Source organism: Electrophorus electricus, chromosome 23 (assembly GCF_013358815.1).
Source record: "Electrophorus electricus isolate fEleEle1 chromosome 23, fEleEle1.pri, whole genome shotgun sequence".
Taxonomy (NCBI): Eukaryota; Metazoa; Chordata; class Actinopteri; order Gymnotiformes; family Gymnotidae; genus Electrophorus; species Electrophorus electricus.
The window spans coordinates 4,222,243-4,233,700 of record NC_049557.1 but is presented as its reverse complement, the minus strand read 5'-3'; the positions used below and the strand labels follow the sequence as shown (position 1 = coordinate 4,233,700).

General features: G+C 36.5%; 1 protein-coding gene across 2 annotated transcripts; it reads right to left on the bottom strand.

Annotated features, from left to right (window-relative positions):
• Window positions 1-7,327: 7,327 nt before the first annotated feature.
• Window positions 7,328-11,296, bottom strand: srp19 (signal recognition particle 19). 2 transcript variants are annotated; one of them, XM_035521792.1, is made up of 5 exons: window positions 11,153-11,296; window positions 10,207-10,282; window positions 9,681-9,752; window positions 8,650-8,758; window positions 7,328-7,851 (listed from the first exon to the last, which is right to left on the bottom strand). In XM_035521792.1, the coding sequence occupies exons 1-5, from the start codon at window positions 11,188-11,190 to the stop codon at window positions 7,721-7,723; spliced, it is 426 nt and encodes a 141-aa protein (XP_035377685.1). In that variant the 5' UTR covers window positions 11,191-11,296; the 3' UTR covers window positions 7,328-7,720. The 2 variants fall into 2 exon arrangements, with proteins under 2 accessions (XP_035377685.1, XP_035377687.1); XM_035521794.1 differs by lacking the exon at window positions 9,681-9,752.
• Window positions 11,297-11,458: the final 162 nt, after the last annotated feature.

The following is an 11,458-nucleotide window of genomic DNA, read 5'->3' as shown; positions in this document are numbered from 1 at the left end:
TGCAAATAAAGTTAACATAAAAAAAGCAGAGTCTGCTAAAGTCCAGACTGATTTTATTGGTAGTATCCACAGTAAGGTGGTCTTGGGAGGACTTATTCTGTGAGCAGAGATTTAATCCACCTACCACAGTGTCTAACCCTCACAAAATTAATGGAAGATTATGAGTTGGGGCTCAATTAAATTGACTCCCTTTCCCCCCAACAAAAATACCTCCTCCCCTTTTATGCATAATCTTCTCCTTCGCTCAAAAACAATTTACGGATTCGTGAAAAATGAAGTCTTATATTTAAAGCTATTACATGCTTAGTGAGTTTACAATAAATAAAATGAACATATTTCAAGAGTACACATAGGAATGACGTTTTCATTCAATGACATACTGCATCACATACAGTATACTACTTATACATATATTATATATTACTAATTTGTAAAGTACATATATATTATCACCAGTCCACTGTAATGTCTTTGTATAATTACATGGAAAACTCATGCAAGTCCTAGACTGACAAACCTAGCTAAGGCCTAAAAAAGGCTCCCGGATATCCTCAGTAGTGTCATATGTTTTAATTAGTACTTGTACACCTGATAACATAAATGCATCCTTTTAAACTACAACTCTAGGAGCAGAAATAGATTGTGTTAATCTCACTTGACCTATGGTTAAGACCCTGAGCTTAGTATCTATCATGCTCTAAAGAAACAAAATGCCAAGCATGTGCCATCAGATTTGCATCTCTGCATATTTTCCAGAATCCTACTGGCTGTCTCCAGTGCAACATGGAGTTGAGCTGGTGCTAATATAATTTAGATCACTGACAAACATGCTTCCAGACAATGCCCCAGCTGACGTACTTGTACAGAAATAGCCTTAATCATTGCATTTCTGTAGCCTAATGTTACTGACTTTGCTTAGGTTTTAATGAAAGCACAATTTTGTTGTCATTATTATTATTTTTTATTAAGAGAACACATGGAGATTATTGACTCCATTTATATAATTTTTTTATTGGTTTAAAGGGCATTTTACATTAACATTTTTAGTGTTACTTTTTCAAGATATGCAACTTTTTGCACCTTGGAAAAAAATAAAATAAATAAAAAAAATAATAATAATTAAAAAAAAAAAAAATATATATATATATATATATATATATATATATATATATATATATATATATATATATATATAAAGCTAATGCATAACCTGAGTAGCATATATTGGTCCAAGGGTGTCTAGATTATGAACCTGAGGCCACAGTTAAGAACTCGATACTGATATCTTTTTTGTCTCAGTAATAAGATCCAGGGCAGCCAGCGTTGCATTGCTACTTCCATACTCTCATTTGTCTTGCCAGCTTCTTTGGACATGATGTATGCCTGTTAAATGACATTAAAAGTCAATGCTGATGATCTTCTGTAACACCCTGCGGTGCTTGCAAAGCCATTACCCTGATATAGTACAGGCTGCGTGCTGGGGAGCGAACTTGGTAGACGGCGCCTACCAGGACTTTGTGGCACCTGTTGACTACTACAAGATTGTTATGGGTTTCCACTAATATTAATGTCACTGGATGCAGCATGGTGCACAGAGGGAATTGTGGCACGATTCCACTGCTGCTTCCAAGCACATCTCAAACGTTACAGAGATCCCCTGCGTAGCTGGTTTTTAAATAAACTACTCTGGGGAGAGAGCACTTAGAAGGCAATCTTCCATTTAAGAGGTACATTAGAGACATCTGGGACCTGAATGCCAGAGAAAGACTACCACTTTCCATTAGGTTAGTCTCAATATTACTCTTTTTGAAAATTTGCAGGTATTAAACCAGCAGCATAATTTTGTGACTAATATGTGGAGCTCCATTAGAGCGTAAGATTATCATGGTGTGATGCTTTGTTTTATGTTGCTGGACCTAGCAAACTGTACAATACGTATAAATGCATGTTTCGATATTTATACTTCAAAATTCATTAGTGATTTATTTTTATTTGGTTCCATTTTTGGCTTCTTTTCTGCTCATCCCCAGTGTTTCAGAAAAGTCCCTTTTAAAATACATAAACTGGATGATAAGTATATTCTGAATTACATATAATTCACACTTTGTTCTGCTCACATAGGAAATGAATGCAGCACTCATTTATGACAAATTGTTCATTAAAACATTCTGGGAGAAAAGAATTTTAAATCACACCATGACTGCAGAGAATGAGGAACAAAGGATGAAGAATAGTGCTCTGACAAAGTAAGAAAGAGACTGTTTTCTGCTTTTATTTGTTATGTGAAATGGTTAAAAAAGCTAGTTTACAGTAACTTTTTACTGTGTGTAATAGTGTGTGTAATAGCTGGTAAAAAATTGTTTGGTAATTCACTTTTGGCTTCTTTTAATACCAGCATGTTCCCTACAGATATCAGAAGGTTATTAAAACTTCAGTAAGAAAGATAGTGACTATTAGTGGACAATGCAGTAATTACCTAGAGATTTTTTATAACTGGTTCAACTGGTTATTGATGGCATTGTGGATTGCATAGATTATTGATGGCATTATGTTATTAGCTTTGCATATTTATACTGATAGGCTAAACGTATGCCACTTCTTATGGTAACATTACCATATAAAAGCACTTTACCATGAGGTAAACTTGTGTTTTTCTAGGCTCTGTGATGAATGGCTCGAGAGACTTGAGTTTCGAACAAAACATCTCAAGAACTTCAATGATGGACAAGCCATGAAATCAACAGAAAAAACTGATCAAGAATGACCTTTGCCAAAGATTCTAATCTTATAGGTCTTTTTCAGTCGTTCATGCAACTGTCTGTTTAGGTAGTTTAGGTTGGTCTGTTTAGATGTATACAGCAATTTTTCATCACCGTTTAACCAACAAGGGAAAGTAACTTTAATAAAACTTGTCCCACATCCTTTTGTAAGTAGTCCACTGCAACAAACAGGTGGTGTGAAGGACAGATACGATCCAAATGCCCAATTCATGTCAGACATGTCACAATGTTTAACACTCCAAACAGATACTGTATGTCTGCATTATACAGTTCAAAGGATATTTCACTTCATAATGATTTCTCATTGAGGTTACTTCTGTCAGGGGTTTTTTTTCTGAGAAAATTGACAATAAGACCATTTGTTATGTTTTCAAAATTTGCAATAATTACATAAAGTTCCAAAAGTCAAGAATCCCAGAATGACTTATGTAGTCTTAATGTACCTTATATGGCAACACCACTGTGCAGTTAGGATGTATAAAATAGCAATAGAATAAAGTTTAAGATAATTTAGTACAGCTGAGGTTTTTTTAAATTATTTATTTACACTGTCACCTGCAATCTAGTTGTTTAAATGCTACTAAATGCTAAATGCTAAAGTTGGTTATTTGGCAGGGTCACATTAACTATAGGATCTTCTTAAATGTGTGTGTGTGTGTGTGTGTGTGTGTGTGTGTGTGTGTGTGTGTGTGTGTGTGTGTGTGTGTGTGTGTGTGTGTGTTTAGCATGTAGGAGAGTCCAAAATATGGCAGCCAGGGACTTAACTAGCTTGAGGACACCAAGGTGTGGACCTCTGTAGTTTCTGGTTTTCCTCCACATATCTCAGATTATGAACTGAATGTGGAAACAGTACAGTTCTGACATCCTCACCTTCCTCCTGCATCCCTTCCTTTTGCCAGTCCTCCATCTTCCTATTATCAAACATGATCTCCACAAGCTATCCAAAGGGCAGATGGTGAGTAAAGTTCCAGCGTCTGATCTAGTCTCATGATCTACCCTAAAGCACTTCTGTCTTCACAGACATCTTCAGTAGATCTTTAGACCCCGCTCCATTCCCATGTTTCAAATTCTCTTATCATCCCAATTCCAATTATGATTACAAGTCTAAATTACTTCAGCTACCCTGACCCTCGGTAATTATGAAGCTCTTTAACACCTCTTACTATCTTACCTGATGGCTATCCCCTTGCTATAGATCTCCTGCAGTTTGCGTACAGAGCCAGCAGGTCTGTAGATGACACAGACAACTTGTCTTATTTCATCCTAATGCATCACAATAGTATGGGTACCCATGGAAGAATTCAGCTCAGCTTCCCAGACCCTTTGCAGGTCAAATTTGCCCAGCTGTCTGTGCAAGAGCCCATCTGTCAGATGACCACAGATTTCCTGACAGACAGGAGACAGCAGGTGCAGTTGGGAAAACCCATGAATCTGTACTCTGGTGTACCTAAAATCTGTGTACTCTTGCCCCTTATCTTGTCTTTATGCTAACAACTGCCCCACCAATGACCCATCTGTGAAGATCCTAAAATTTGAAGATATGACTAATCTGCCTAACAGAGAGGAAATCAAACCACTGGGGTCCTAGTACAGGATCATATCGTGCTACACTCTAAAGAAAGTGGAGATGGTTCTAGACAGGCCGCCTGCTGCCCGCTTCACCTCAACAGCTCTGGTTTTGACTGAGGCATCACTCGAGTTCCTGGGTACCACAGTATCCCCCTTAATTTAGCACACAACTCCATTAGTTTGCACTACTCAAATATATCAGTATCAGTATCGTAATGTCACAGATAGAACTACATCTAATTATAAATGCTCATTTCATGCAGTAATATGCTTTTACAGTATATAACACTGCATAACTGTATATAATAGATATAACACTGTATCTCTCCAGACTTTGCTCACATTTACCTACTCCATATTCTTTTTATACCTCTGCACTTTTACACATTTGTTGTAAAATGTGTCTGTTTTATTTTATCTTATTTTATTTGTCTAGTGAATTCCCTAGTCTGTGTACTCTCTGTATATCTGTAAATAGTCTAGTGTCTAGTCTGTTCAGTATGGTACATATGCACTCACCAATATAAATTCATTGTGTGTGTAAGATACCTAGCATATTTAAAAAAAAAAAATAATTATTATTATTTTGATATTCGCTTTTCGAATGGTGGAGTGTAGCAGCGACAACACGTCTGGTTCTCATCTGACCTCAGAACAGCTGACAGCTGCAAATTTAACTAGACTTCTGTCATACATTTGTCTGTTATACTTAGCTGCTAAACTAGCCTAACAGCATACAAAAATCTCGCCTGTAAATAGTCTATTCATACACTGAACTATAAGAGACGTCGGCTACCATTAACAATCCATGAACATAAATATAAGGATTGTATCCATGCGCCTATTGCTGAACAAGCTTTATTAAAGCCTTAAGTTCTAAAATAATTGTTTATGATTTTTTGTGATCTAACCACTTTAGAACAAATGTTACATACACTAAAATATTTCACATATATTAAATTATTTCAAAGATATGTAATAATTTCAAATCTATGTAAGGTGCAATCAGCCTTGAGATACATACTTTTGACAAAATTGACAGTCAGAGTCAAAGGGATGTACACAATTCACTTGTTACTGTAAAACCCATATGACTTATGACCATAATATAGTGAACTCTACATATGGCTGAGCTACACCCTGACACTTCAGCCCGTTGTCTTAGATCAGCGACAGCGGCAAGGGAGGTGCGTAAACAGAATTTCTTTATTCTTGCTTCTCCACAAAGAACGGAAAAGACCCCCAGCTCAGCCAAGACCCAGCGCGGTGCAACAAACAACAACAAAAAAAGCAATAAGCGCTGGCAGTAAAGCTCGCGGTTTAGGAAGCACAGCGGTAGCTGGCAGTAGACACGCACGGGGTGTCAGTAACACGGGAGCACTGATCGCGCGTTCCCGTGCGCTTAAATCAGAGGGAGAAAGAAAAGAAGCGAACAAGGCACAGGTGCAAGACAGCAGGTGCGGGGAGTGTGTGTCCCCCTCGGGCTGGGTGCCTGGTGCACCGTGACCAGATCCCATAGGTTTACGCTTTAACTGCCATTCCAGAGATTTGTTTCCCCGTCATGGGCGACAGGTCGTTCAAATGTTGTGGCACCTAAACACTCAGATTCATTCCCACAGTACCTTTCATCTCCACATCTCCCCCACATGTAGCTGCGTTTGTTCTTTTAATCTGCATAGACCCACATTCCTATAACTGCTACATATGTGAACAGAAAACTTTCCATATTATTAATGTCCAGGCAATCAACATTCAAGGCTTTATTTCACAATATGCTTGCTTTTAGTTAATAATAGTTATTATTCTAAATAATAATAGACATCAATAGACTAAAAAATAATTGTCTAATAATTGGCTATGTGGTAATGCATTACAGGCTACAGCAACTGCGTGCCATGCATGTGTCATTACGTCATTGTCATAGAATCACGTTCCCTCCCGTGTGATTAAGACAGATGGTTTCCTTTTTAGAGTTCGAGGATACCCGTGGCTGCTGTCTCTTTTGACACCATCTTGACCCTGCTACAGTCTCACCCACTGAAGGACTAGAGCCAGGATTGAGACAGACACATAGGCCAGGCTGGGTTCCAGTGTCAGAGTGGACTCAGGGTCACCTTGAGAAGGCAGGAGACTTTACTGTGGCTCGTTTGGTACTACAGACACCCTAAATGTTTGTCTTTCATAATAATACAAATGAGTGATAAGAGTAATAACATTTACTGTTATAATAGTAGTAGCAGCATTTTTTGCTAATTCTTGGGTCATTTTACAAATTAATTGGTAAGACAATGACCCAGAATAAGATTCACATGCGTGGTAGACATAAAATTACTTCCCAAAAAATGCTCAAACCCATGTTTGAAAAATGCAGCAGGTTTTACTGAACAGGACAGGAAAAGGTTTTCAAATCTTTTATGTAATGTGAATATTTAATCTTCCTACCAATTTCCAGTAGGTCTGTAATGATCCTGACTTTGTTATTATGAAACATCATTTTGACTCCTGCAGAAATTAAGTAGTCATGAGTTAAAAAAAAAAAAAAATCATTTCAAATTATGCATAAAACATTTACATCTTCTTTACTGTTAACATTAAAGTAAATTGCCCTTGGATTACAAAATCTATATTAAAATAGAATATCAAAAATTTCTGTGTCAAATTAGTTAATCTCAGATTTGGAGGTTAATTTAAGGTTTGTTAAACCTGCTTTCTGCACAACAAGTATGCTTGTTTACTTTTACCCTATTGGCAGTTGTGAGTTCTGTTCTATCATTTGCATGTTCATTAAGAACCATAGGCTACATGGTATCACCATTATTACTCATTATTATTATTCTTATGAAAGACAAACATTTATTATGAATTAAAACAACTCAGTGTGAAATCACAGCTATTAAGATAAGCTTCAACAACTCTCCCAAGGTGATTCACTTAAATTACTAAATTGCTTTTAGTAATAATTCAAGGTTACTCAATGATTTCTATGCATTTCATTTATTAAAAAAAAAAAGTATAATTAAACATGGATTAAATATTCCAGTATTCTGTGTTGTTGAACATATTGTAAAAATTCTCTTTTAAATAGTCACAACAAAGCATGTTCTATGGTAACAAAAACCCAGATTTCTCAGCCCAAATATTCTGGAAAAATAATGTTAATATTAATGTCCTAAAGGAAAGTCACAGCAGAAAGGCCTGAAAATGTGTCCTCTTGTTTCTGACTTTATTATATGTTTGATAAACAGTCACAATATTAATATAAACAGAGTAAACTCTGGCAAAACGTTCACCTCCTGTTTTTGCATTGACCAGACATGAGCGATATACATACAAAAGCTTCGCGAGCGATGTAATGGAATGAGGGAAAGCAATCATTTCTTCTTCTTCTTCCCTTTCTTCCCTCCTTCTCCTGGCTGTGCTCCTGAGTCACCACCTCCACTTTTCTGTGTTCTCGTCTTCAACTTGGGAATCATCTCGGCCACGTAAAACATAATGTCTTTTTCTACAAAAGCAAGAAACATTGCCGTGAACAGCATGAATCAGCGTTTCATGAACTGGGGCATGAAGCATCATGTGGAGAATGGAAACTGTTGTTCTTTTTTACAATCAGGATAACGGCACAGCAATTTGTAACTTGACATTTTGTAGACCTAAACTTTGCTATACAGATTTTGATAATCAAAGCACTCCACTGCTGTAGTGGTCTACTTGAACAAACAGTGAAAGGATTTCATCTCTAGTTAAGTATATTGTCTACTGAAACTGAAAAACCCCAGCTCTGAATTTGACCAGAATACCAGAATAGAAACAGGACAGGTGGGTGGATTGAGAACTATTTGAAGATATCGAGTAAGCAACTAAAGTTATTCCTTTTTATGGATTTTTAGACTGAAGCTTGTTGACAGCAACTGAGGAAAAGTATATAGTTATAGTCTGTGCAACATTTTTAGGGAAAAAAGAAAAATCATACCATCCAATAAAGATAAAAGCAGTAAGCAGAAAATATCACATAGGTTGTATAATCCCAAAACAAACTATGAGAATCATGTACAGCAGTCCAATGATAATTTAATTAACAAACCCTCTAATGGTTAAAGATGACTTTGCAGTGACAATATTTCAGAGTGACATTTGGGAAAAACTGGCATCATCTAACTGATCTTAGATCAAAGATTCAATGTTTCACATGTACAAGATAAATTCCTCGAACCTCTGGTAACTTCCAAATAAATATTCTGATTCTAATACGAGGCAGTAATCTAATGTGATGGAGCAATACAAAAAATACAAAAATACTTACTACAGGTAAACTTGTCTTGACACAAGCTTCCATCCTCTTTTTTGACTTGAACTCGCACTCTTCCTCTGAACTGTCCGTCTCTGTTCCATTCCCGTGGATACATCTTGTTCTGGACAGCAATGCAAATTTAAAAGCAGACCTAGGTCGCCATTTTACATTGATCCACTAGATTATGGGAAGCACACTTGGCTGGAATGCTAGGGATAGGAAATTCAGGTAAAACTTGTAAGAGTTTGGATTCAAAGGGAATATTCCAAAAAATATTAAACAACAGACATAGGTGGCCCATGTGGCACTTTTCTTGAGTAGAATACATTATTTCTCTTTGTGTAAATGTGCAAAAAACAAAAAAACAAACAAACAAAAAAAAACCCCACATGGCTCACATAACACACACTAACAATGACAACGGACCACTCCATTCTGCTTTGTATCTAAATATACCAGCTAGATGCTATAATTCTTTTTGCCACATTTATCCATGGCGAACAGTCAGCTACCTGCCTATTGATGATTCGAAACACCATGTTATAGTTCTTACAACTGTCTTACAAAGGAATGTAATCTTCTCAAAAGCACTCCACTCTGCCAAAAAAGCAGACAGATGCAGAGATTTTTAGAGGCGTCTGCCTTCTGTGCAGCTTGCATCCGGTCCTTGTAGGATTTCACTTAAAACGGGCAGTGGCAGTTGGAGAAAAGCACTACATGTGAACACATCTGACCACAGTATTACAGTATTACTTCATGGACCAAACAGATCGGAATCTCTGACCAGCTCATAACGGGCGGACTCTACACTGCCCTCTGGTGGATGATAGCGTTCAGACCTTTCATGGTTCTTATATTTGAGAACACAGGTTAGTGAGCAATTAATTTGTTCATTTTACTGCTTCATTTTCAAGACTTTTGTGACTGCTCAATTTTTAAAATTCAAACGACTCTCTGTGGTATACACATTTCAAAGAATACTAAGTCCAATTCAGGAACTTGAATGTTAATTAAGTGTTGAAGCCTACAACACACAACAGTACCTCAACATAGACATTCATTCCAGCAGCAGTTAGAACATCTCTGATTTCAGCACAGGAAGGGTTTTCCACACTCTAAACAAAGAAGTAAAATTGCAATAATAAGAATGAGTGGTGACAATCGTGAACTCAAAAATAAAACTGAAAGGCTACATGAATTACAGTTGATTCAGAATACGCACAATGGTGCAAAAACACCCTAAACAATTGTGCATAAAAGGTGCCAACTGTTCATTTTTGCTTTAAAACACCAAGTGCACCGAAGTCAATTTTTTTAAGCTTCTTCGTATGACTTATTTATTTTTTTAACCCACACTGCTTTTGTTATGTTGGAGGTGGGGCTCTCTCCATTCTATCTACTCTAAGTAGATATAGGTTTTAACTGTTTCAAAGTGTGAAGTCCTTACCTTACTGAAAGAGTCAAAGGGCAATTTTTTTTTTTTTAAAGGCACCATTGTGGCAGGCAGAAATGCTTAGGACACATATTTCATTGTAGTAGGGTTTATTAGTATTTGTGGAAAGCACTCACCTTCTCAGTTGGTATTCTTCGGCCCTCTGCTAATGTCTTTTTACTGTTGATGTAAGCTGGGTATATACACAAGAACCTACAAGTTGTGAAGAATTGTGATTAGATCAAAGATAACAAATTGAAAAGAAACAGTATGTTTAAATCATGACATTCATTCATGGAGTTCAAATTTTAGATGTAGTCTCCATTTCAATTTATGCTCATTTACCTTAGAATTTAAAAATTACCCAAATATATTTATCCAATTACTGCACAGAGGTACAGCATTTCGAAGCAAAAAATAACAAGAATACCATCTGTGTACGAAACTATCCAATCTCCCTTTATAAAACAAGTAAAATTTGCCTGGGCTGCATATGGTATTACCAAAGGCTCTGGGATAGTTCAAACAATAACACAGTTGATGGGCAGCCTTAGTGTCTGCTGCAAAACATAGGCTTAGCCTCCCAAATGGCTTAGAAATTACGTTATTTGTGAGAAACAGCTTTTGGTCCATAGATCAAAAAGGTTTATTACCACACTCCAACCTAGATAGTACTGCAAACAGGTAAATCCATTCAACTCTGTCAAATGCTTTTTTGCCCATATCATACTGTCAAATGCAAGCATCACTAACTGTAAATGTGCAATCTAAAACTAATGCGGGACTCTATGGGCTAGGAGTCATTTCTGTGCCATCTGTAACGCCAATACCAACCATCAGACTGCACACTATACAAACCTTCTCGCTTATTTTTTCTATTTGTATTCATCCAGATTGTACTTAATTGAAATATTTTATATATATATATATATATATATATATATATATATATATATATATATATATATATATATATATATCAAATTAAGTTAGCTAGCTAGCTAGCGTTAGCTGGACTGTTAATGATTGTACACGTTTGCTTAGTGCGGACTAAGCTGTTTTACCTCTCAGAAGATCACTTACCTCTCTTTGTCAGCAGAGTTGCTTGTCAAATGAGCCATCTTCTGAGATGTCTGTTCTCTAAAATATAATATAATGTTAGCGTTAACAACAGAAAATATGTTAAATGAAACCTCACATTTCGCTGAAGCGTCTAAAAGAAACAGGAAACAGTTTTTTTTTCTCCCAGTTTTACCACATCACCCCTGCTGGACAGGAGGTGATCCGTTCGGTAAATTATTATTTTTTCCTCTTACAGTAAACATCAGTGTCTGCAAATTTAGGATATTTGTATGAATGTGTTGTGTTTAGTAATTGTAGTTACACCAT